A 25,547-nucleotide genomic window follows, 5' to 3' on the forward strand; every position below is an offset into this window, starting at 1 on the left:
CCTGCTCTGGTGCTGTCGATCTTCAACGCCGCGCCATCCGGGGGGAGTCTGGACTTTTTTTCGCCTACGAGTTGGTTGGCTCGCGATAACGGCGATGCGGCAGACGCACCACGGCAGCAAGGCAAAGAGGAAAGCCGTCCTTGATGGGGCTTGTTGCTAACGCCAGCCTGTCAGACGCTTCAGTTCGCTCCCGTCGATCAGTTCGATTTCCGGCGAGCAATTCAAATCTCCCCCAAATCGTCCACGGCGAAAACCCAAGTGCCTGGTAGCGTTCCGAGCATTCCAGACTTTCCACGCGGTCGTCGCGATGCGGCATATGTGCGCGAAGGCTGGCGCCGCGGGAAACTTGGAGAGGGGCAACGATTCTCTCCAATATCGTCGAGTTTGGTGTCCTCATCCACTCTCGTAGCCCCCAAGCCTCAGCCAAGAGGGGCTGGGCATTTGGCAAAAGTAGACTATCTTCTGTTAAACCCGAATTCCGTGACGCGGCCTTCTGCATTTGGTACCCTTGGAGTACGGGTACGGGGGGCTTCTCCTCACTTTCAACCCCGGGCTTCAGCTGGAGCTGCAGCTGTAGTGCAGCCAAAAGACGCGGGGTTCTCTGCGCGATGTTCGCTCCGATTCGAGAGGACCTCTGGCCGCGGTGGGTTATGTAAGATGCGAGGTAAGGGCAGCAGAGCAAGGAGAAAACCACGCGACCAATGACATATGGACGGTTTGCGTGGGGCTGCGGTGCCCATCCACGAATTGAGGATTCATCAGAACAGCTGCTCGAGCGGTCGAACAGTCTGGTTTCGGTAGACCACTTGCTGGTTCGCGAACTTCTATCTACCCCCTTGACCGTTGGAATTCTAATTACCAGAGGAAGCATGAAGGCTGAGCGCCCAGGTAGCCCATTGTGGCTGATCTATTGTTTCAAGTGCGACAACATCAAGCTTTCTCTCCCTATATTTCTTTTTAGTTGAAGAAGCTTAATATATTGCTGTTCTTGTTCTCCCTCTACTGCGTACGGAATATGCTTTCCAATATTAGCGCACGACCTCACGAGGATTTTTGTATGCCGAACCGGTCTTGTCTCGCGTGCCCTTGCCAGGTACGGATTCATCCACGGCGATCCTGAGTCAAGTTCCCTCCCGGGGGTCCCTGTCGCCCATGAATTTGGGGCTGCACGGGTCTTTTTTTCCCTCTTTTCCTTTTTCCAATATTGTGTTTCCCTTGTCAGATTGACACACTTTGACAGCCGTCAGCGGACAGCCCACCCCGGGGAAGGCTACTATATCTTCGGCGACCCCCGGCCTCGGCACGGACGACGGCCGATCGGGAGACGGCTCATCCAAGAATTTTACCGGTCCGGGGTGTATGTGTTTGTGTGTGTGGCCGGTTTGAAAAAGCAACCGTGGGGTTTGGCATACTCTCCAAAACCCTCCCTTTTCGTTTCTGCTGGGCATCGGTGAAGGGGAAGAGAGAGAATCTCGGCTCATCTCGCCGCGTTCTCTCGGCGCAATGACCCCCGCCGTCAAGTCTGCTGCATGCAGTAACGGCGTTTCTTTAGATGTACAGGTTACTTTGAGCTGGTGGACGAATCTCGACGGTGGTGGTGGTGAACCCCACCGGATTTCATAACTCGGTCTTTCTAGCTGAATGAAGCCGACGTTCTGAGTCGAGCGTGATGGCGAGGGTTGTGAAGATTGCTGGCGATGAGGCGCACATGGAGCTTACACTGGCATAGGCTGCGATTCGGATGTAAGAGGATATCCGCTTCTCTGTCCTGGGGAGGTTTGGTCAAGCATGCCTTGATTTAAAGGAGGCTTGATGTCTGCTTGACGAATGGGCTAATCATCTTGCCGTGATGGCTCTGCATTGCTTCCTACGTCTCTCTACATGAGAACGAACACGAATGGTTCCAAATGAACCCAGGCATCGAGCTTCAACTTCTTCGCTATTTCAAACTGGTACTTACCTAGCCAAGTCAGCCTGCGATGCACCAAGCGGTCAGCTCGTCTATCATGGTTGAAGCTAAAGTTTTCAGGATGTACTACAGCTACGGGTGGGTGGGTTGATAATTCCCCCATCATGTTTCCTGTTTATGGCGTGATGCAGCAAACGAGGGAACTCTGTGCTATTTTCCTTTTTCTCGCGGTGTCTCGTATGACCATACATTCAGCATTGTTGCCCATGACTTGACGATTAGTCTTCGTGATCGTTGTCTTGATTTTTGGGGTTCGGCTCGAGATCTGGACAATACTTACGATGTGGCAGCTTACATGAGGCGGATGGAGTCCCTCGCGCGACGGGGGGATAGGTTGCTCCGTGAGCAATCGCTCCTAGTCTCTTCAGAGATGGTTTAGGCTTCTGTAAAGAAGCCTGTCTTTTGAACGTTGCGAACTCAGTGTGATGAAATGTCACCGGCATCTGGAGTGGATCTGATATTGTCTTTCAAAGTCAACCGCTGTTGTTGATAAGGCGCGAGCGCTCGTTCTGACCATCCCGAATTGTTTCTTAGCCTATGGGGACAGAGGGGAGAACATCTTTGGGGTTCTCGAGGTACTCAGCCTCCAACTTGGTCATTCCTTCTCTAACCAAGATCATCGATCGCCAGTAATCCCTGTGCTTCCCTGGAAATCGAACTTGCATGGAGAGCCCCTTGGCTTGCTGGTCTGGGCAAATCTGTGACGCATGAAGGGTCCTCATACAATGGATTGTTGGGATGATTTACACATCGAAGCCGGTGCATAAAACCTTATCCACTGCCCATGCGGCAGGATCGTTATAGAATCGGCCGAGTCAATGGAAGATGATACCTTTGTGACAGTCCAGCGGTTTGTTTCTATTGGATGAGAGCAACAGGAGAGTACGCCCTAGAGCACCAATGTTGATAATATGACGGTCAGCTTGTCTTGCAAATCGGTCGAGGCGCGGCCACTATCCTCGGAGGTTCAAGCAAGACGGTACTCGGAAGCCGTTGCAAGCTGATCACTGCATCTCCAAACACAACGATGGACCGCATGATACGCGTAAAGAACGTCCCTCTGATGCGGAGTTCGGGTTCAGTGTGGCTTGCATGTTCGCTGCATTTGAGGCATTTTGCCAGCAACCCGATACCCCGGAGGACAAGTAAAGCCTCGTTTTTGGCCCGTTTGGGTAGGTGCCTCCGCACCAGCGGGCTGGGGTCTCCATGTCGCTGACAATCCCCATCCAGTCGCCCGGGAGAGCTGGGCAGGAAAGCTGAGGTGCCAAGATTTGGAGGAGTACGGAGTACCCAAGGTAGTGTAGCGTCGTCGTCGTTGTCGTCGGCGGAGTTCTCTTCCAAAAGAACCGATGGAAGGTTTATTCTGCCCGGGTTCCGACAACTCGGCTCAGGTGCGTGCGTTGCCCTCCGCACTTTGGACTGGCTGGGCGGCCCCACATAGGTGCAGGACAGGTGCGGGCCTACGAATCCTCGGCGTGGATTGACAGAAGTTTCCCGTAATCCATACCGTTAGTTCTTGGATATCGAATTCATCCACCGCCTGGCTTCCAAGTCTCAACAACTCCCCCCCCGCCTTTCAACATACCTTAGCCCGCTACCCCGCCGGCGTCCACGGAAGAGAAACAGCTGCAGCTGGGGCCGAGTCTACCTTTTTTTCCCCTTTCGTTTGTTTCCTTATCCCCGTTCCCACACGACCGACCTACGGCTAGATTACCACCCCCAAAACCACCCCCAGCCATGCCTCCCACGAAGCTCCCGGAATCCGGCAACCCGCTGTAAGTCTAAGTTTATTCCTCTTTCTTCTCTCAAGAACCCCTTACCGCGCGCGCGGCATTCTCGGTGGATATCCAAATCCGCCTTTCCATCTCTCATCCCACTCACGCCTCGCTGTGCCTTTCACCGCTTCTCGCCAACACCTAGCCTAGAGATTCTGAGAGGGGAGGGGCTGCAGTCATCTCGAAGCGGTGGCGGTGGCTGAGCCCTCGGCGTCCACACCCTCCTCAACAGCCTCTCGAGCTTCAATGGTAGAGGTGGGAAAGCCAGCACCTATTGCGCTGATATGTGAACAAGTACACGGGAGCCGGTGGCAGTCCACTACCCCGAGAGTGATTTAGTCTTCACCCTTTTTTGATTTGAGTTGTACAAGGAAGTGAGCTAATACAGAAGCCTGCGTCAATAGGGTCTTTTTCGATATCACACTTGGTGGTATGTATTAAATTTTTCGCCGTCGGGGGGCTCAATTTTTCCTCATGTCTTGGCCGGGGTGCTTGGGGGACGAGTCTCATGGACTGTTCTGTCGTCCTTGGCCTCTTGAAGTCTTGGGGCCACGAAGCTATTCGCAGGCATTGTGCACGTGTGCATATGCCGAGAGAGACGGGTCCCCGCAAGGTTCTGCCTTACATGCTGGGCACTCTTGTCCACGAACGAGCTAGGTTGTCGTTGTCCAGATGGGTCCAGGGTCTTGGACTTGGAACTTGTCCCCTCCTGGCCACAAAGACGCTACCACCGGCAGTTGAACATCGCGGCTCAGGCAATCCCGGCTCCGGGGCTCCGAGCTGCTGGTGTGCTTCGGCTCTTCGGTGTGGCCCTGATCTCTCGGTCTACGAATCTGCCCGGCCGTCATTTCCAAAGCCCCAAAGTCTGGGAATATGTCTTTACCATCCATCCTTTGACTTGCACTATTTCTCTCTAACGCTTCTTCGGTATTGTCTCTAGGTGAACCACTCGGCCGCATCACGTTCGAGCTCTTCAAGGATGTAGTCCCCAAGACAGCCGAGAACTTTCGTCAGTTCTGCACCGGCGAGTCCAAGGATGCTCGGGGTCGTCCGCAAGGCTACAAGGCCTCTAAGTTCCATCGTATCGTGAGTTATCTTTCTACGTAACACTGCCAGCCATCTTACTCAATCTCCGGACCGGACACTGAAGGGGGAAGGTCATGTGAAGATAGTTGACAACGGTGCAACGGCTGACGGACAATGTCTTACAGATTCAAGGCTTCATGTGCCAGGGCGGCGACTTCCTGAATGGCGACGGTACCGGCTCGGTATGCATCTACGGCACCTCCAAGTTCGCCGATGAGAACTTCAATCTGAAGCACGACCAGCCCGGTCTGCTCTCCATGGCTGTACGTCAAGAACCTACTTTCCGAATTTGACACCAACTCGCTGCAACGCGACGAAATTGGCGATGATACTTAGACTAACAATGCCATCAGAACGCCGGACCCAACACAAACGGCTCCCAGTTCTTCATCACCACCGTCCCGACGCCCTTCCTGGACAACAAGCACGTCGTCTTTGGCAAGGTCGTCGACGGTATGGACATTGTCAAGATGATGGAGGCCACCAAGACGGGGTACCGCGGAAAGGACCAGCCGAACCAGGACGTTGTCATCGCGCAGTGCGGTGAGATGTGAGGATGGTACTTATTGATAAGATCCCGAGGTGATGGGCTGCGAGGCGGGGTGAATGAAGACATATAGTTTGGGTGGTCTTACTGCCCGCCTTGTGAGGCTGTAGCATCAGAACGCACGTTCTGGCTCGTGATACATGGAGTCTGGAGCGAGGAAGCTCCCGTATGTGAGACGAAAGAGGGATAGGATGATATCCGACTCGCTCGCTGGGTCCACATGTTCACCTAGCAAGTTGACTTGATCTGGTTCAAGGCCCAAAACCCCCGTAGTCAATGAGAGACGCCTCGTGTCATGAATACTTGAAATCGTGCCTGCTCCTCGTCTTCAACTTGTCCCTGGTTCACGCTGGACGTTACCTTATCTCCTCTCTCCTGATATGGAGAACACGAGGAGTGAGAAGACAACAACTGCCTATGGCTCTGTCTCATCTGTGACGCCGCTTAGAGGTAGTTGAACACGACTTTTTCTTGACCCGTCGTCGGCACTTGATGGAGTTTATGTTTGGTTGACGTCTGGCTGGGTATCTGAATGCTCAAAAAGTTGTGGCAAACCTCATCATAAGCTTGAGCGCCCAGCCAGCGCGCTCGGAAGGACGAGTGGGCGGTTGGAGGCTGGGCGGGATGCTGACAAGCGTGGTCGATCGAAATAATTACAGACAACCATTTCCTAAACTTGAGTGTTACCGCAAGGAATGATAAACACCATTTCATTCTCGCAGAACTTTGGCAATAAGTCATGAGGCACTTAGATATGAGTGGCTTACTCCCACAACCCTTCACGCCCGACCCTCTTGGGGTTTCTATGAGAAACGATGATGCTTCTGTATATAATGAAGACGGAAAGCTCCTATATTGAAAGAGGCCTCCTATATCAACTTTCAAGCCTACCGTCATCCTTCATCATACCCCAATACTCAAGTCATCCAAAAAGTCAAAAGAGTTCACCCCCCCGGTGCTGAACTGGGGGCTACATCTCTTGGTGCTCATGCTGGGATTCGAACTCGGGTATGCGCTGAGCCTGTCGTCGAGTAGGCTGGTTGGCGTGAATAATTTGGTGACCATTAACCATTCCACCACCTACGCCACAGTTTGACCTGACCCCCCGACCTAGGGGGGCGCCTGCTGTGCTGGTGACGAGGATGGAATTGAGGCGCCCTATAGACCCTTGGTGGGTTGGTAGGCGATTTGAGGGAGAATAATGGGTGTCCGTCCCGTCAAGGTATGGGATGAAGGTTTGTTGTTGTTGTTGTGGTTGGACGTGGACGGGAAGGTGCGATGTGGGTGGCGGCTGCCTGGAGAGCTGTTGAGGGTTTTGGGCAGCCTTACCTGTACTTCAGCCTCGTGAACAGCTCAGTCACTGCCAGAGCGGATTCAGACTGTGCATGATGGCTTTTGCTCTGATAGGAGCCATGACTACGATATCAACTAGTCTATGCTTGGCTACTTGGAAGATTCTGGGTGTATCAAGGCCCTTTCCACGCAAGAACGCTGCCCATGACACAGAACGCTTACATCGAACACATGTTTGGCACCACAGTCTTCCTGTTCAATTCAAGAGATATCTAGCAGTTGAGGTCATATCAAGCTGAGGATACTATGTGCTGGCAAAGATGACTAGTCTTGAACACGGCCCCAACCGATGAAAGCGACTGGTCTATATGGAGTGGGTGGGTGGACTGAACAGCGTCGGTGAGTGAGCTGAACAGCATCAAGGTTGGTCAAAGAGGTCGGTCATACAAGTCCACATGATGGCTGTGTCGAACCTTGAAATCATGTCATGCGAGTCACCGAGAAGTGCAACGAAAAAGTGTGTGAACTGGCTTCCATGGTACTACCACCCTCCAGGCGAGCACTATAGCCTCTGCGTTCCATGACTACTTGTTTTTCGTGTGTTTGCCTCCCTTCCATCATCTAATCCATAACCCCATTCCGCCAATCCGTATCATGTCTCTTAAGTGCAGCATCGAGCCGCCCAACCAGAAGGGGAGACGTGAAGTCCGAACATCGAAATGGGTAGAAAAGGTGTAAGTGAGGCCTTGAGAAAATTGCGAACCAGTTTGGAAGCCTTTCCTCCCATATACCCATGGGGGAGACTTGAAAACTCTTGGGAGACAAACCCTCCCTGATGACAAAGAAATGGCCTCAGAATATTGAGGCAACTGAAAGAAGAAAGAAGTTGGTATCATCCTTTATCCTCCAACGCCGACCGGAAATGCCGTTCCGGTTATATGCCTGGGTCATCAAGAAAGAACGAAAGAAAAAGACCCTGCCCCGTCCTGTCCACCTGGGGCAATGCTCAGAAATTCGAAATGTCGACCGTGATACTCCTGTTCATGACCCTTTGTCCAATTCCCGTTGCCGTTGATGCCGGAAAGTTGAAGAGAACGTGATGCCTGTAACCGAATGTATGTACTGTATGACTTTGGCGATACCGAAAAGAGAGCCCAAACTCCAAGAGAGTGGTATGGTAATGCTGGGTATTGTTGAAGAATAGCACTGAAAGAAAAGAAAGAAAGAAATTGTCGAACTAGAAAAAGTCGAATCGTGTTGCGCATGGCCCAGTAGACGATGTATGTCCCTCAGAATGCTTGCGCGACGTGGGTCCCCAACAGCTTAGTTGCCCTGGCCGAAGTTCCAAGAGTCTCTACCTCTGACATGACGGCCGTGGAGGAAGGGGGTGACGCTGGCCTCAGCAGACTGTTGACCGCTGGTGGGAGTCGGAGCGGGAGTCTGGGCATCGAGAGTGACAGTAAGGAATGAGTACAGAGTCATAGCAGGAGCAGAGACAGTGAGAACTCGAGCCTTGTTGGTGCTCTGGGCGACTCCAGAAGGAACGGTGGGAGTCGGAGTGCGAGTAGCGGCCGGAGTGCTGCTGTGAGTACCATTGCTGGGGGCTGAGTTGACAGGGGCAGCCTGGCCGTCGACGCTGACCTGGAAGGGGTTGGCAAGCTGGTCCTTGATAGCGTTGAAGTTGTAATCCGTCTCCTCGGGGAACGTGAAGGCAGACAGATCGTTGGTAGCCTTGTTGGAGTTCGAGGAAGCCTTGGCACCGGGCACAAGCTTCTCACCCTGAACCTTGATAACAGAGCAGCTAGAGTAGAGCTCAGGCGTCTCGATATCCTCAGAGGTAGCAGCGCGCTTGTCGTCCGTGAAGCCGACAGGGAAGTCGGCAAACTGGCCGTTCGTGGACTCAGCGACGACACCCGGCTTGAGAGTAGGCCAAGTCCAGACCCAGTAGACGGAATACTCTGAGTTCTGGGCCAGATCCTCAGGGAGCTGGAAGGCCGTCTGGCACCAAATGTTGACGCCCATGGGTTGAAGGGATTCATGCACAGCGGCACCCTGACGCTCCTGTGAGATGGGCGAATCGTTGACCTGGTAACACTGGCCATCGTCGTAGTTGCGAGTTGCCAGGAGGCGACCAGTGCCATCGCCACCCTTGCCGTCAGCAGTCCACTGGCGGTGAATGTCGAAGACGCTAGGGTTAGACTTGGGCTGGGTGGTGCCGTAGATGAAGACAGTGCCGCGGTTGAGGGGCTTGTTCTCGGGGGTGGTCGGCTTAGTGACATGGCCATTCTCCTGGTAGCGAAGAGAAACGAAGTCGCCAGGAGCAGCAGTCAAGGACGGGAACTCTGCAGGCTGGCTACCGGGCATGGACTTCTCGCAGAGATTGAAGCCCTTTCCGGGAATGCGCATAGTGTACCGCTCGTCGTCGAAGCCGTTGAGACGACCAGCCCAGCCATTGGAAAAGCCATCAGGACCAACGAGAGTACCGTTGGCAGCGACGCGGTTGAGCTGCTCGACCCAGGTGTGAGACTCGACCATAGGGACACCGATGATGGCGGCGACAGCCATGGCGAAGGAGTTGACGCGAACCATGGTGAATTCTTGGGATATGATTGCGAAGAGAAAGAAGTGAATATTCTTGTGAATGGGATACTCAAGTGATGAAGCTTTTGATACTCGCGGAGCGCAAAAGTAGGGAAGAATTTGGTGGACTCGTGAGCGATTCCAAAGGGAAAGTGAGGAAAGTGAATAGTGGTGAGGAATTTGACGAAATCAAAAAAGGATCGAGTGTGTGTCTGGATGAAAAAGATGAGTTAGAGTTTGCGTATGTATGAGCTGGAAGAAGGACGGGAGGAGAACAAACCAGGTGCGGCGGGCTGAGATATCGTTTGGCAGGAAGGAGCGCAGAGTTTTCGAGTCTTCCAGAAGAGTCGAAGTTGTAATGTTATGACTGATGTGAAAGTTTGAGATCGATGACTGGGCCGCCTCGAGGTTGTTTTTATGTACGCGGATTCTTGAATTCTCGGTGAATCAGGTTGTTGACTGGCGTGGCAGGACTGAACGAGACCAAGAAGTTTGTTTGTTTACACACGTAAATTTGTATTCACAATTAAAGACGTCCGGCGCAGTCAGATACCAGCTGAGTCAAGAATAGAAGGCGAAAGAAAAAGAAGAATAACAAGGCCTTGTCGTGCTACATGCGGCGATGGTCGAGGTCAAAGATTGATATCTCGGTTAAAGTGGGGCGGCGTTGTAAGCTGTGAGGTTGTTGAAAAGGCGAGGAAGGATCGAACAGTCGACTCGGTCCGGGAGGAAGGAACAATAAAACGAATAAAGGAAGGTGCCTGCCTGCCTCAAGCGCGTACAATGAACTCCACGGAAATTAGGGTGGTCTGAGAATGGGCCTCAAGGGAAGAAGGGAAACAATGCGATTGTTTCCACGTTCTTTTGCGAATCCCGAGGAGGAAGGGCGTTTGGTGGATGAGGAGGTGAGGTGAGGTGAAGACCACAAGGCCATTTCGGGATGAGAGGCCGGGCTGGTTTAATATCACGTCTGTCTGTCACCCATGGGCCATGTCTGCCGCCTTCCATGGCCTGGATATCCCTACACGCATCTAGACTCATGCTTTCCCTTCTGGCTGCTCAACCCGTGGACGAGGGTCGTGATCGACGCAGGATGGGTACCCGAATGACAGGCAAACACCCATGCGGCGCATCGTGGGAGTCGCGATCTAAAACGATAACGGTGGAGGACGGGATGGGCACTCGGACAGGGGGATTCTGGGCATCTGGCCAAAGAGCGAACGATACCGGTCGTGTACCGGGGCCGGCCATAGGGTCGGATGGGGCCAGGTATGGGACGAAGAAGAGCGCATGTTTCTGATGCGAGGTACTGGGCGCCAGTCAAGCACGATGCGCCAAAGTAGCCAAGGTTGATGTTTGACAAGGAACGGCGGAGGTTGAAGTGGACTTCTTGGCGCACAGGTCTCAAGGTTGAAGGCAAGGCAAGGTAGTCACGGTAGTCACGACAAGGCATGTAGTGTGTATGGCATCCGCATCAAGGTCGGGGAGACGTCGGGTCGGGCGGTGGGCACTTAACGGGAGATGGTCTGCACTAACCTGCACGCGAGCGGGGCTCTCTACCTACAGGCAGGTACCTTTGGAAGTTTGGGGCAATAAGTACCAATCGGCGCTGCTCTCCCGCTGTAAGGTACCGACGCTCGTGGGGTTGCACCGATCTTGGTTTAGGCGCCACGGTCCTTGTAGCCAGGGATGGGCAGCGAACGACGAAACATGTATCTCTGCAGGCCAAAACGTATGGCCGAGAGACTTTGAACCCCATGCTTCACAGCAAAATCTGGAACAAGGGGCTCGCACTCCTCTTGTAGAGAGTCCAGAAGGTCCTGACCGTCCTGCGAGTCGCGATGCACCTCATCCAGTCAACCAGGCCCATGCGACCCCTGCCCGAAGTAAGCGAGCTCCAGACGCAAGGGTCCACCACCACTTTGACTGGCAGCTAGCACCTCTGCCGCTCTGCAACTTACGGCGCCTACCAAAATTGGCACCCAGACCACCACTTGCTTCTCTCTGCTTGTTCCACCTTCAACGCGCCGAGGCCATTCCCGCCGGCCATTTTCTCTTTTTTCCTTGCTTATTTCGCGTGTCGTCCACGAATACATGGCTGGCCACCGTAAGATTGGCTCAGCCTCTTTTCTCCTTTCCTGTTTGGCCTTGCCGCGCCGCCGCCGGACACAAGGGCCTGGTAATCTACTCGATTGGCCACCGTTGGCGCAGACTGCCGCCAGACGGTCGACGAAGATGGATCCAGGAATGGAACAGGCAAGGAAGTGAACAAAAAAAGCCAAGTTCCCACTGCCGTCTGTCCACGCAACTAAACTGACCAGTGTTCCATGGCAGCTTACTTGATGCCAAATCAGAAATGCAAATGCTTCGCAAAATGTACTCCTTGCGCCAAGCACCCTGGTCTCTTTTGCCGCGGACGGAGTCGCGAATATACAAGATTCCAACCCACCTTGGAGCACCGACCTACTCCAAAATCCCACATCAGGGATCTTAATGAGCGGTGGCAATAGTCGACAGTTATGGGCATCGGACACCACGACCCGGGTCACCACCTTTCATTCCAGACGGACCGAAGTCTAGGCAAGCGCAATGGACCGCCGTCTACGGATGTCAGGGAAGCACAAGCTTGGACGTCTGGACGGCGTCTAGAAGAGCAAAATGCAACGAGACTCGAAACACGGACCAGTGGCCCCTACGGAGTACACAGCACGCAGCACGCGATGAACAACGAATACCTGACCGGGCCTTCGTTTCCAGTCTTTTGCTCCGTTTTCACTGTTCGTGGCTCGGTTTGCCACGTCTCTTCTTTGCTCTGGCAATCGGTGTTCGGGTTAACCGTCAGAGTAGACGAAGACTAACAGCAAGCAAGAGTCGGCGACCGCACAGAAGTTGGAAAGTAAGAGTTGTTCATGGTATTTCCAGTCCTGCTTTCTCATCCGCTTAGACCAACCCCATCTCAATTGTCGAGAGATTGTCACCTACGCCTCCGAGCTCAATGCCCCGGAGCCGTCAATCTGCAAGCCAAACCCCGGCATATCAACAATTGGATCCTCCTCGCTGGTGGGAATTCAGAATTCGTCTTGTCTCATCGTCTGTGCGCATCCCGGTCCTTTCTTTTTCTGCTCCACCGCTAGCAGCCCGCCGCGGGCGGCGGGCGCGAGATCTCGGCGAACGGCTTCAGTCCAGTCCAATCGTGGCTGAGTATGCTGAGGCTCAACTTGACAGCGCTTGCTCAACCGCCGAGATTCTTTGTCACGCAATTGATGAATCTTTCGACTTCAATTCTTCCTCAAGACGGCAGCTCGAACGGGCGATTATCTTGAAAACTCACCAGACTTACCAACCCCCTATTTCCCGTCTTTTGCCACTGTTCGCGATATCACACACCTCGGTCACCAACGTTCAGACATGCAGCGTTTCACCTGCGCCTGCCGTCCACGTTGTTCAGACCATGCACCCGCAAACCCTCGTCCGTCCCATCCTAAGAAAAGAAGAACCCCTGCGAACATCCTCCGCTCTTTTTTCTCACTGATCGCCCTCATCCTCTCTCTCTCTCTCTCTCGCTCCATCTCCTGGTTCTGAGCACTCACATTTTTCGCACGATGCGATGGGTAGGTCTCCACGTGCACACCTCCACTCGCTTCTCCTGCTCCGCAATCTCGTTCTCTTGCTTGGAATGAAACATCAAACTCCCACGATCCACTCGCGCTACTGAATCCTCCTGGCGAGGCCGGGGAAGGGGGAGTTATTATTATTGCCGTAACGTCCGGGCGGCACTGGTGACGAGGACAGGGACGATGTTGACGACGACTACGACTACGAACCCGCACCGAGAGCTCCGTCGAGTTTGCGACAAAAGGCAAACCGAAGAAACGGAGCAACCACAATTTGGCAGCGTCTCACAAAACATAAGTCTTGGCAACAGAGGATCATCTGATCTTTTTAAGCTTCCATCACCTCAAACGCTGATGAAAAAAGAAAAAAAGAAGAGGAAGAGAATACCCACCAAAGGTGACCCCCCCTTCGACGAACACCAGGCAGGCAAGCAAGCAGGCAGGCTTGCCACTTTTCTTGAGCGTTTCATCTCATCACTCCAGCGAAGCTCTCTGAACCACTCGCTCGTCCCAACACCAACGTTTGGCGGGCATGAAGGATGACAGGAGAAACAATACGTCTCTTGTCGGACCAATGTAACCGTGATGTGGGAACCGAAGCAATTTCTGTTTTCATATTCTGCCGAGGGACCAAGTGAGAGTAACAAGTTCCGTTTCTTTCTCCTTACTAAAAACTCTGGTAATAACAAGACGTGATTATTGGTATCAAAAGTTGCTGTTCTTTCTAGCATATTGCAACATGTTTTTTTCTCTGCCCCTATTCCATTCAAGAGGAGCCTTTATAGGCGTTTCACACATGAGTCGGCCGTCAATCATTCCATCCCACCCTAAAGTCAAGAACATAAACTCCCGCGCAAAAGTACACTATCCCTTTTTTCACCTCTGCTCAGATGCCGCTGCATGCGAGATTACTCCTCTCCAGTTTTGCAACATACGCGCAAGCAAGCAGGGCACACATCTCCCGGAAACATGCTGTATTCCCCTTTCCCTTTCCCGTCTGTACAGCTCGGCCGAGTGTGAAGTTTCACTCCCAGTTCCGGTGTCCGTGACCACCAGCCTCGTCCATCACAGCTGCCGGCGCTCGATGGTGCACCAGCTTCTGGATCGATGATGCGGGGTAGTTCTCCCTGTTCTCCATGTCGAGGCTGTTGGAGCGCGCCCTCTTCCTGCTGCCCGTCAACGACTTGAGCGGGGTGAGTTGATCCAGCGAGGGCAGTCCGCTGCTGCGCTGTTGGTCGACTGGTGACCATCCGGATCTGCCGTCTGTGCCGGCCACGGCAGCGACTGCCGAGACGGCCTGGGCCCAGGGCTGCTGGTTCCATGTATGGTGGTCCTTGCTCTCGGCCCAGAGGTTGGAGTTGGCCGCCGCGCTGCGGTGGTTCTCGTTATGCCACTGCTGCGTCTTTGGGTCTGACGCCGCCTCGCTCCAGCCATTCCACTGGTGGAGGCCATGGAAGGACGATGTCGTCGTGTCCCAGTCGTGGATGCCCTCGACCTCGCCCTCGTCGTAGACGCCGACAGGTACACCGCTTGAAACTTGAATGCCTGCAGTCGCCGAGAGGTACGGGTCGGGAGCAGCAGATGACATGTCGGCGACGATGGCCTGGTTGTCCATGGAGCTAGTGCAGGCCGCGGCGGTAAAGAGGTCAAGCTGGTGGTGATGGTGGTGCGGCCCGCCGGCCAGCTCATGACTGCCATCGTAGCTACTTGCGTACGACGAGTTGAGAGAGGCACTTGGTGGAGGCGTTGCGAGTCCATGTGAGTAGGGTTCCATGAGCCCAAGTGTTCCGGTGGATGCCAGGCTTGGCAGCTGGCCAGGCATGGTGACGGACTCCCAAGCATTGCTCATGTTGTCGTTCATGACGGCAGCGAGGTGGTGAGAGTAGGGGGGTGTCGGTGCCATGAGCATCTCCCGGCCCGGGCCAGATGCCGGGTTAACGCAGACATTCTGCTGATGTGCCGAGGAGACGGGGTCCAGAGCCGTGAGGAAGCGCCAGGTCGTGCCGGGAGGGTTGAAGACGCGCTTTGAGCGGCTTCCCCGTCGGGATGATGAGCTCTGGTCTTCGCCGTCCTCCTCGGCGGGCTTCCTGCCCTTCTGCGGCGCAGGCTTCTCAAAGATGGGGTTCCACTTGTCGTCAAAGGCATGGATCGTGCGGAACTTCCAGAGAATGATACCGCGGCGCACCCAGTTGCGGCGGTCAGAGTTGTCGGGCGGGGCAGACCACAGCTCCTGGAACATGCCGACCTGCTGGATCAGCTCTGCCGTGGTACGCTCGGCCTCGAGGGCGGCGTCTTCCGCGGCCTTGGCTCTCTCTTCATCGTCCTCGATTTTGTTCTTGTTGTCGACGGGCTCGAGGTAGCCGGCGCACGTGCTCAGGATGCTAGCCCACTCGGCCGCGGGGAAGGGCACGCGGACGTCCTGTCTGGGACGGCTGCGGCAGTCGCACTCGAACTTGCTCTCCTGGCATCCGGGACGGTGCGTGTACTGCACGCCGACCTCGCTCGTTTGCTCAATGATGCAGGGCTCGTTCTCGGCTCGGCGGAGCTCCTCGGGCCGCGCCAGCTTGGTGACGCACTTCCAGCGATGGTTCTGGAGTGCGGGCTGGGAAATGCTCAGCTCAACGAAGCCGTTGAGCTCAGATCCGGCGGGGAAGTTGCTGCGAGGATGAATTTCGAGCGTGACGGTCATCTCCAAGATGTCAAGCCACTTGTTGTCCTGGATGGCGTGCTCGAGTGACTTGTGCAAGGGAGGAAACTTGGCCTCCCATTCCTGAGACATCTCAGTGACAGCTGCGGATTCCTTCTGTGCCAATTCGCGGTTGTACTCGTGCAGGAGAACGCTGCCGTTGAGGCCTCTGGAAAGACCGTCTTCCTTGTGCATGTTCTTCTCCAAGTGGGGGTAGTAGTCAGGGTCGAGAGGCTTGCCGTGTTGGTCGTAGGCGTCTCCGTTCTCTTCCATCCTAACGTTGGAGGAAGCGACGAAGATCCAAGCAGTCTTGGGCCTCATGACGACAAGGGAGTCCATGGCAAGAATCTGGGCAAAGTACTCGTAATTGGGGCGCACGTCTGGAAGACGACCCTCGGCGAGGGCGACCAGGACTGGGTTGTCCTTGAAGGAGGCAATCTCCATGTTGTCCTTGAGACGGGCCTCGCTTTTGTCAGGGTCCTTGACGAAAAAGAAGTGGTCTGAAATGTGTTAGCTCAAGTCTCTAAAGCAGACAGGCAACCCGAACTTACAGCATCGGTGCTTCTCAAACATCTTCTTAACCACTTGAATGTGGCTGGAGACTTGCTTTCTCTTTCTTTCCTCTGCCTTTTGTCCTGGCTGCAAGCTGCAGCAGTACGCGATCCACAGGTACTCGCTGATGAGCATGTTACGCCCAAACTGCTTGCCCTGCATGCTGTACTTCTTTCTACCCATATGCGGGATGATGAGCAGTGCTAAGATGCCATGTCAGAAGGGACTTCAAGCTGCTCAAGTGAATGTGACTTACAGTCAAGGAAGGCATCTTCCAATACACGAGGCCAGATCTGCTTCTCGTTGGGATCCTTTTGGTCTTGCTTGTCCCGGTAAGGCCGGAACTCGGGGGCATAGTAGATGGGGTTGATGTCATGTCGTGCCCTTCTGGCCATGTGGAGAGCATCAGGCCTTCTCAGGCTGTTGCTGCTCCTGTAGGTAGAGCCAGCCTGGGATGGTACGATAGGTGGAGTGGGTATGCTCGTCAGGCTCGGTGAGAAGAGCCCAAGTGGGCTATTGCGGCACGACGATGCGAGGCTTCCCAAGTGAGAGCCGGCGGACTGGACATTGCCCGTCGACTCCCTCAACGGCTGCCGCCCAGTCGGTGTGCATCGTCTGCTATCGTAGCTGTAGACTGGGGAAGGGGAGTAGCGTTGAGAGGGAAGCACAGGGCGCGGGTGCTCCATCATCATCAGGTCTGCTTCCTCTGGAAGCAATCTTCTTTCCTTTGTGTTTCTGGAGATAGTCCTTGCGGAGGACTGGTATGGGACTGGTTGATGCGTCGACCTTGGTCCGTTCTTTCTCTCTACCCCACGAGGAGAGTAGAGACTTCAACTGGATTGTAAAAGGATTCCTTGACAAGCACGGAACCCCTGAGTGAAAGAATGGAAGATAGCTGAGAGGCAAAAGACGTAGGTGAAAGGAATGACTCTTCAGGAATTCCGTGACGGGGCGGGCATGGGTTTTGTTGCTAAGTGAAGGAGTGCAAAAGGGCGCTTGTTCTCCGTGTGATATGCTCCGGGGTCAAGATTCCTCGTGGTATGTCCTCGGGAGAAGGGCTGAGAGAGCGGGAGAGGAATGATGGCGAAGTGAGTGTAAAAGATGGTGTTTTCCGATTAGGAAACAAACAGCAAAGTAAAATGAGCGTGTGTCTGAATTCCGCAGCTCGAGAAACTGGTTTGAGAAAGGCGGGCGAGCCACACGTGCCTTTCCTATGCTTGAGTGTTTGGATCAAGCAAAAGAAAAGTAAGGATGTTGGAAGATGGAGAGAAGGCTTGGGGAAGTTGAAAGGAATGACACTGGCATGGGACGTACGTCAATATAAGTTCCTGAAGCCAGGTACACCCGCTCCAAAGTCTGAAAAGAGAGGAGGCGAGGGAAGGTTCAATATCGTTCGACAGACACACCCTCAACACCGTAGTCTACCGGGCGAAGGAGACGGCGATAGACGGGACTGACAGAGCAAGAGAGAGCTTTCGAATTTTCGTTTGGCACCCCAGGTTCCAGATCGAGGGCCAACACACGCCCCCCTTCTTAGCCCTCTGCTTCATCGTCCTCCTCATCCATTCCCCGGGTATGCCTGTGGACTCCTCCTAGTCTAAGGGCCCTGTCCTCCTTGGGACAGTAGATACAGAACATGTGCCTGTGAGCCCCGCTCGAGGCTCCAGATTATCCCGACTCCTGCGTACTGGACCCTCTGAGCGGGGTGAAGGGAAGATCCCTTTTTGGACGGCGCTGGTCAGCACTGCTGAAGCGGGAATGTGGTCTGGGTGAAGGAAGGGATGGCGGGGCAGTGAGAGAGAGAGGGAAGTTAATCTGAGCACGAGCTTCAGAGAGGATATGGAGAGGTGCAGACAGGAAGCTCCGGCAGACTAAGTCGTATCAGGCTCCGAGAGAAACTAGCCAGGGTGAGGGAAGCAGAGCGAAAGAGAAGGCAGGACGTTAGTGAACAGTATAGTAGGAAGCACAGGGCTGGAGCCGTGCCTGCCAGAGGAGGATAAGGGAGGAGGGTGATTCTATTGGCAAGTCCAGCGACGTTGTATGACCCGAATTTGACTAACATGACTTGACAGCTCGGAGGATCGCGAGCTTAGTCGTAGCTGAGCTAGGAAGCATCGGGGAGCTAGTCTTGTCGATATGGGGCCCGTTGAGGGTTTCCCTGTCGCCCTACGACTACGGTACAGTACCAAGCGGATGTGCGTGTGCATATGATCGTCTGTCAATTCGACAAGGGCCATCTCCACATGGCAAATCATGGGAAACTAACGAAGCTGGAGTGGTGGACACATTGAGGGCGCTGGCATGCAAGGGGGTTGGTCCAAGGAACGTTGGCCTTCACGGGGGGGCCAACTTGGGACGAACTAGGTAGAGACCACGGTTCTGGATCTGCACGTACCACGCGCACCAAACCATACAGCACCACCACCACCACCACCACCGTCACTCATTCAGACCCGTCCAATCGAGAGTTCTCTTACTCTTTCTAGAGGCAAGTCTGGAAGAAGATGGGACGGACAGACAACTTTTTCTTCGATTTCGGCATGGATGCTGATTTAGGGCCTCCCCGCCGTTCCGCTCTCTTGTCAAAAGTTAGAACATCCTTCGCAACACGAGAGGCAAAATAACAACGAGTAAGAAAGACAAAACAAAAGGATAGAGTTAGAAACACAGGCGAAGAAAGGGCATAGTGCACAGTGAAGCTGGTATGTAGCCAGATTAGAAAGAGACAAAAACACCGAGTGAAGGGGAGAGAGATGCATTCCTGCTGTGCGGGTCAAGGAGGCGAAGAGGGACACACAAGTACGCAGCTCGAGGCAGGACAGGCAGAAGGAGGCGAAATGACAGATGAGAGAAAGGTTTTTGGTGTGAGAGGATGATGTTCGCTTTCCTCTGCCTTTCCCCGCGTGGTTCCTCCTCCCACTCTCCTCCTCTTCCTCATCCCTTCCCATCTGCAACGAAGATGGTTCTCTCGCGTATTGAAGCTATTGCCATTCGATGTTCTGGTGCACGGGGCAAGGTCCCAAATAGCACAGACAGTATTAGTCCGTAGTTGACTTGCAGTTTCTGCCCTCTCCAGAACCCCACCGTTTGACAAAACAAACTCCTTTGGTTCCCGTCGTGGGCTTGACATGGGGAAAGGTGCCCCAATAGCGGGACGGTTTATTTTTTGCAGGAGGTGTTCTGTTCGGAGAAAAATTGATCGGAAGGGTGACAAGGGGGTGAGCAGGGGCCCAAATCGCGGGGCCAGGGATGAGTGAGACAGATTTGCATACAGAATTACAGATGTGGACTACCACTGAAGTTAAAGAAAGTAACTACCCAAGGGCGATACCATGTAGAGATACCTGGACCAAACTTCTCTGTTTCTGAGTTGGTAGTATCGATTGTCACTTTGAGGGGGAAGACGAGAATGACGCGACGATAGTGCAGTTGGTCAGGGAAATGTTGTGAGACGATGGTGACATAACACCGACAAAAATTTAGATTCGCTTCTATCTTTCCCCTCTTGGGAGCGTTGATGTTGATGTTCTTCCAACCGCTCACATATCCATCTCGTCGGCATTGTCGTCTCCGATGGTGACCCTTTTCCTGTTCTGGCCCATGAGCTGCGAGAGAGCGACCTTGTTGACTTGGCCCCCGATCTTGCGCTGCATCTTGGCAATCTCCTCCTCCGCGTCGACCGCCTCGGCCTCGGCGTAGTCGAGAACCAACTTGCGGCCCAGCAAGTGGGTGTCTCGCAATGCGTTGAGAGCGTTTTCCGCCTCTCGGGGTGTGACAAACTCGGCAAAGGCAAAACCCCTGGTCGAGTTGCCAAACTTCTTCGGCAGGCGCACCGCCCTGAGCTGGCCATAGGTGCTGAACAGGGTGCGGATGTCCTTCTTGGTCGCTTCGAAGGGCAAGTTCTTGATGACGACTTTGGTCCGCTGCCCCGCTGCCTTGCGGGCCTTGTCCTCCCGGCGACGCTCCTCTGCTGCGTCTTGGCCCTTGTGGGAAGCCTTGACCGCAAGGGTGTGCCCTTCCAGCACAAACCCGTCCATGGACTTGAGGGCTGCCTGCGCTTGTTCCTTTGTCTTGAAGACGACAAAGCCGAAACCCATACTGAGCACTTGTCCAGGCTTCTTGGGGTCCATCTTTGTCTTCACTCTGGCGGAGGCGAAGCCGTCCAACGGTTTAAACGTTTCTGCCAACTTATCCGTCGTGGTGGAGAAGTTGAGGTTCCGGACAAACAGTGAGGTTGTTTCAATGCTGGCCTCGCTTTGGTCGTCCCGTCCCAAAAGCTCTGTAACGCTCAACTTCTGAACACCGGTGGGCCGATCCTCCTTGCCCTGCGTCGTGTTTACTGAGGCATCATTCTTGAACAGGTTCTTCGGGCCCTTCTCCAGAAACAGCACAGTGTCCTTAATACGCCTGTACGCCAGCTTGGCGAAGGCAGCCTTTGCATGTGTTGGCTGCGCGAATTCGACGATGGCAATGGTACCACTAGGTGGCATCAGCACCCTCAGGACTGTGCCGTGCTCCTCAAACATAGTTCTCAGCTCCTCCATCGTAGTCCCGAATGGGAAGTTCTTGACCAAAATGGTCGTGTCGCCCCGCTTTTGCGACTTGAGGGCATCGAGATCCACGCCGTTCGACACAAAGTACGACTTGGTCTCTTGGATGATCGACGTCTCGGCGATGGCCTGCTTGACACCGGCATCTGCCGAAGTGGGATCTAGCAGCTCTGATTTGGACACGCCCAGCCGGCTTGCCACGGAAGCATTGACTGCATCCTGGCTCATGTACAGAGAATTCCAGTTGAATGTGCTAGAGGCGGCATCGGCTTTCTTTCGGATCAGGTTCTGCTTTTTCAAGGGCAGCTTTGAGATTGCGAACTCGTCCAGCCCAGCATCGCGCTTTCCCTCAGCGGGCAAGACGTGCAAAAGACGCCCTTGAAAAGTCTGACCATCCGTCGACTGGAATGCAGCAACAGCTGACTCGGCACTCGTGAATTGGACCATTGCAAAGCCCTTGCTTGCGCCTCCAGCAGTGACTGGCAGATGTACCTGGTGGGAAATTAGCAATCTGAGCACATCTTTGATGTTCATATGAAGAGTTGAGAAGGCAATCATTTTTCAGAAAGTCGAAGCATCTACTAAAATACCGATCCAAGGTTCGCATCAACCATCATTTGATGTAAGCTGTCCCTATCTGGATTCATCACATGATTGTATGGCACGGAGTGGCGTAAGATTGATATGAAAAGTTCTCTGCTTACCTCTTGCAGCTCCCCAAACTGTTCAAAGTGTGCCCGCAAGTCCTCATCTTTGGCACTAAACGGTAGGTTTCGAACGAAGAGTCTAGAGTTTCGCTTGATGGTGGCGAGGGTGGCATCTTCCTCGACCTCCTGGGAAACCGGGGCGTCTTGAATTACAGCTCCACCGTCAGTCTCGGCCTTGGGCTTCTCGGCCGTCGGCTGCTTTTGCTGTTCCACGGGAGCACTTCCGACTGTCTCTCCACTGTCTTGCTGGACTGGAGGTCGGGGCACTTCGCCATCTTCAACTAGATCAAGTAGTCGATTTGTCCTCGAACGAAGCCAATCATCGTCGGTGGCAGCAGCATTGGTTGGGGCAGGCGTAGTCTCGTCCTGAGGCATGACTTCCGTCGGCTCAGAGACGGGGTCAGCATCAGGCATCGCCTCGTCCTTTTCCGGCAAAGGCTCTGTACGACCATCTCCCTGTGGTGCCTCCCTCATCTGCCGTTTCTCAGGCCGAGACGGGATGGCCTCATACTCATCGTCACTCTCGTCGTCTTGAAGCAACTTCTTCTGCTCTTTAACAGCGGCAGAGGCCATGACATCCGACATTTCGTTTGCAGAGCTTTGGCCAGTACCCATGACCTGCAAGAACTCGCGCAGCTTGGGATCCGATTCATCCAGATCCTCTCGCTTTCGCTTCTTCTTCGCATCCTTCTCGTCACTAGCAGGGAGAGGGGCAACGGATGCTGACGGCGTTGCCACAGACATCTGGCCGCTAGTGCCCTTTGCCTTTGCAGGGGCAAGATCTGCAATCTGGGTAGATAATATGAGTATATGGACATGTCTTTGTTTACAAGGTGACGATGTCAACATACCGGTCTTGCAAGCTCAACGTTGATCCTTGACATACGGATGTATGATCTGTTGAAATACTTGACTGCCTTAGCAGCAACCTCGGGAGTTTTGAAACCGACATAGCCGATTCTCCGTTGAGGAATAATTTTGATATCTGTGACTTCACGACCTCCAGCTGAGAAGTGCTGTCGGAAGTCTGCGTCTGTGATTTTGGGCGGAAGACCTCTCACGAAGATGCGAGAGGTCTCCAATGGAGTAGCTTCGGCGGCGCTGGCAGCCATTATGTGAAGGGGTATCTCAGAAAACAAAATAAAAGGCTCCAACAGTAGCAAGAAGAAGAGATGATGAGCTCAATTGCTCGGGGGGTTGTGGTGGCTATAAAGGCAGAGACATGCTGTCGTGTAGTCAACAGAGGAAGACGGGAGAAGGCCTTGGTGATATTCAAGACGGAAACGGGACTTGCCTTGAAGTTTTTTTTTCTTCCGCCCCGTCGTTATCGTTATCACCATGTGACCTTCCGCCCCGCCTTGTCAACGCTAGCGCAGGTTACAGCCGTAGCCGTTTCCACCCCGGAAGGAAGATTATGGTCCGTGCGCCCATGACAACCCAACTCGATCGAATGGACCCTTCCCTGTCGCGGGCACTTTGTCAGGCTTGCTCCAAACACGCGACAACCACTCTTGAGAGAAACTCGTAAACCAAGCCAATTCCTCGGTCTAAGGATTTTCATGTAAGTCGAACCCTCCGCGATGTGCAGCAAATCATTGACACTCTCGTCAGAACCTCGATCCCTATAAGTGAGTTTCTCCGAACTAGACGAAGGCGCAGCAGTGGACGAAGAGTTGGAAAAGGGGCTTGCGAGTTGTGCCGCGTAAACCGAACGAATCATCTGGACCGAGGCTGACGACGAGATCGCAAGACTCAGATACTTTTGCAGCACCACGAAATTATACAATGGCCGACGCTAAGAGCACTTCGCCCGCTCCGCGCGAGAAGCTGGAAGGTACGTTGCGACAATAGACTGGGTCATCTGTGCAGGAACTGGACGAGGATAAGGTTGAAGACGAGGCTGACGCAACCGAAAAACAGCTCAGGTCAAGAGCGCCGACATGGTGAGGAGCGCCGACGGACCGCCCAACTGCGACCCACGATACTGACAGTGTATAGACCGAGGACATGCAGCAGGAATCCATTGAAGTCGGTATGTAACGTCATTCCTCGGAAAGCCCCTCCGTAGGACCCCGCTGTGTTCTGACGACCCCTCCATAGCTCAGGAAGCCATGGCCAAGTTCACTATTGAGAAGGTACGCGTCCCCAATTCACTGAGAACATAGCGTACGACATCGTTTACTGACAAACATGATCTCCAGGACATTGCCCAGCACATCAAGCGAACCGTGAGCCTACCGTAATTCCTTTTATCGCCTGACTGCATACAGTTGCTAATACTTGCGGCGATTTCAGTTCGATGAGCGCAAGGGACCTACATGGCACTGCATTGTTGGCCGCAACTTTGGCAGCTTCGTGACCCACGGTACGTCTACCAACAGCCCAACGTCCGACTTCCAGCCGAGACAGGAGGAGAATGCGGGGCATCGAACTGGACATACCCTAATCATATCTAACCCGGTATACAGAAACTAAGCATTTCATCTACTTCTACCTCGGCCACTGCGCGATCCTTCTCTTCAAGACCCAATAGACGGCCGAACGACCAAGCCGAAGAACGAAAATTAACCGACAAATTACTGTCCAAAGACTTGGGACCCCGCCCAGGGACGACGCGTCGCAGATACGATGTACAGGACATACCTTCAAATAGGGAGAGGGCCCGCGACTAGGCCGGCCTCATATGGGATAATGGGAATATGAACTTGTGGAAAAAGGCGTGTGCGGGAACTGCTTCTTTCTTGGAGGGGGAGAGATGACTGTCAACCAAAACGAGGGGTTCAAAATGCAGCGTTGGGCGAGTAGATTTTTACCGTGATCTTCTGCTAGGCGGCGCTGGAGCCCATTCGTCAATCAAATATGCTTCAAACGTCATGGCTCGTAACAATTGCTGTTAGTAGGGCTTTGTAGGCTTCCTTGCGCCAGCCAGGCATTTGGCGCCTCCCGAAGCCCTGTTGAAATGCGGAGTGTACGATTATAGAGAACTTCGTGGTTTCTGGGAGGCTGTTTACGATCGGCGTATTCCCAGGGCGCAAGGCTCTTTTTAAGGACAAAGTCTCGATTCACTACAGGTGCTTCAATTTGACCTCTGCCGTACCTTGCGATGGATGGTATGATGAAATACTGATTGACGGAACACAAGATGGCATGCGCCGTGCTCACAAAATTGATCCCAAGGCCACGGTGAGCAAGGTGACAGTGATCATGTGCTGAATTTAGCAATAGGAAGAGAAATCGTCAGTTCTCTCAAATGTTACCCAATATAATGCTCTTCCCGGACCTTGACTGGACGTAACGCATTGAGATGTGAATGTCTAGAACATGCCCACGACCTTCTTCGAGAATGGTATAATGAGAGAAGTACAGAGGTGTAATCTTCCATCTATATGAGCCTCTATTCAAAAAATAGACGCGCGTGTACTTCTCTACTCTCACAATATTCCAATTGCTAGCCAATTCAATATCGAACAGAGGTTACAATAGCTCCGGAAATAATTGTCTTGGAATAATCGCCACTACGAATAACTGTAACTTCTTTGATAAATGTCCAGAGCATCCGTCCACCACATTACGATACACGTCCGCAAGTGTGTACCCATGGAGATATCATCAGGAGAGATAACCATCCGTTTAACTACCTCCCTTCGGCACGTCAGACCCGAGCTGCATCGCGGGTCCTCCAGACTCTCTCTCGATCAAGAGGCAAAGGAAGGGAACCGCGGTCGAGAGCCTCGTTTCAGACGACCCCTTTCTCTGGCGAATCAGCACCTCCAAGGCCGTTGTCCATGGGGATTTCTCATCCGTCCGACGGCTGTCTGTCTCCCCCACCCTTCTCTCCTCAACTCTCTCCGGATCTGAAGCCGACAGGACGACATCTTGTGAGGATGATTCATGGGACATTGGTATGTTCAATCCGTTTAGAGTGACCATCTCATCCTCATCCGTCTTGCCCCTTTGCCTTCAAGTCTCTGAGATCCGAAGTCGAGACCGGAATCTAGGATGTACCACAATAGCGAGGAAGCAACACCTCACGACATAATCAAACGGCTCAGGCACAGGCTTCTGCCTCTCCTCCATTCTAGGAATCAATTTGACAAAAACAAGGGAATTGCTACTGGGCTGGGTACCACGGCGCATGTCAATCTTGTTCAACCCAAATGTCTCCGTCTCGGGACATAAAACGAAACC

The 25,547-nt window shown here is 53.6% G+C and overlaps 7 protein-coding genes across 7 annotated transcripts; 3 read left to right on the top strand and 4 right to left on the bottom strand.

Moving 5' to 3' along the window:
- Nucleotides 1–64: 64 nt before the first annotated feature.
- CPAR01_01354 (uncharacterized protein) lies at nucleotides 65–897 on the bottom strand (the record flags this gene model as incomplete). The annotated part of the gene is made up of 2 exons (XM_060485643.1): nucleotides 65–809; nucleotides 860–897. The coding sequence occupies 2 exons, from the start codon at nucleotides 895–897 to the stop codon at nucleotides 65–67; spliced, it is 783 nt and encodes a 260-aa protein (XP_060356500.1).
- A 2,809-nt stretch (nucleotides 898–3,706) lies between these two features.
- CPAR01_01355 (cyclophilin type peptidyl-prolyl cis-trans isomerase/CLD) lies at nucleotides 3,707–5,384 on the top strand (the record flags this gene model as incomplete). Its single annotated transcript, XM_060485644.1, has 5 exons — nucleotides 3,707–3,744; nucleotides 4,149–4,174; nucleotides 4,685–4,830; nucleotides 4,956–5,093; nucleotides 5,184–5,384. 5 exons carry the CDS (start codon nucleotides 3,707–3,709, stop codon nucleotides 5,382–5,384), a joined length of 549 nt encoding a protein of 182 aa, XP_060356501.1.
- A 2,609-nt stretch (nucleotides 5,385–7,993) lies between these two features.
- On the bottom strand, nucleotides 7,994–9,259 carry CPAR01_01356 (uncharacterized protein; the record flags this gene model as incomplete). The annotated part of the gene is made up of 1 exon (XM_060485645.1): nucleotides 7,994–9,259. One exon carries the CDS (start codon nucleotides 9,257–9,259, stop codon nucleotides 7,994–7,996), a length of 1,266 nt encoding a protein of 421 aa, XP_060356502.1.
- A 2,986-nt stretch (nucleotides 9,260–12,245) lies between these two features.
- Nucleotides 12,246–12,573, top strand: CPAR01_01357 (uncharacterized protein; the record flags this gene model as incomplete). Its single annotated transcript, XM_060485646.1, has 2 exons — nucleotides 12,246–12,344; nucleotides 12,385–12,573. The coding sequence occupies 2 exons, from the start codon at nucleotides 12,246–12,248 to the stop codon at nucleotides 12,571–12,573; spliced, it is 288 nt and encodes a 95-aa protein (XP_060356503.1).
- Nucleotides 12,574–13,888: 1,315 nt separating this feature from the next.
- On the bottom strand, nucleotides 13,889–16,794 carry CPAR01_01358 (uncharacterized protein; the record flags this gene model as incomplete). The annotated part of the gene is made up of 3 exons (XM_060485647.1): nucleotides 13,889–16,050; nucleotides 16,102–16,305; nucleotides 16,359–16,794. 3 exons carry the CDS (start codon nucleotides 16,792–16,794, stop codon nucleotides 13,889–13,891), a joined length of 2,802 nt encoding a protein of 933 aa, XP_060356504.1.
- A 2,847-nt stretch (nucleotides 16,795–19,641) lies between these two features.
- Nucleotides 19,642–22,471, bottom strand: CPAR01_01359 (RNA recognition domain-containing protein; the record flags this gene model as incomplete). The annotated part of the gene is made up of 3 exons (XM_060485648.1): nucleotides 19,642–21,144; nucleotides 21,357–22,148; nucleotides 22,211–22,471. 3 exons carry the CDS (start codon nucleotides 22,469–22,471, stop codon nucleotides 19,642–19,644), a joined length of 2,556 nt encoding a protein of 851 aa, XP_060356505.1.
- Nucleotides 22,472–23,144: 673 nt separating this feature from the next.
- On the top strand, nucleotides 23,145–23,892 carry CPAR01_01360 (dynein light chain; the record flags this gene model as incomplete). Its single annotated transcript, XM_060485649.1, has 7 exons — nucleotides 23,145–23,193; nucleotides 23,280–23,302; nucleotides 23,358–23,391; nucleotides 23,460–23,494; nucleotides 23,561–23,587; nucleotides 23,655–23,724; nucleotides 23,828–23,892. The coding sequence occupies 7 exons, from the start codon at nucleotides 23,145–23,147 to the stop codon at nucleotides 23,890–23,892; spliced, it is 303 nt and encodes a 100-aa protein (XP_060356506.1).
- Between the last annotated feature and the right edge of the window lie 1,655 nt (nucleotides 23,893–25,547).

Source organism: Colletotrichum paranaense (assembly GCF_030867605.1).
Source record: "Colletotrichum paranaense strain IMI 384185 chromosome Unknown Scaffold_1.1, whole genome shotgun sequence".
Classification (NCBI taxonomy): Eukaryota; Fungi; Ascomycota; class Sordariomycetes; order Glomerellales; family Glomerellaceae; genus Colletotrichum; species Colletotrichum paranaense.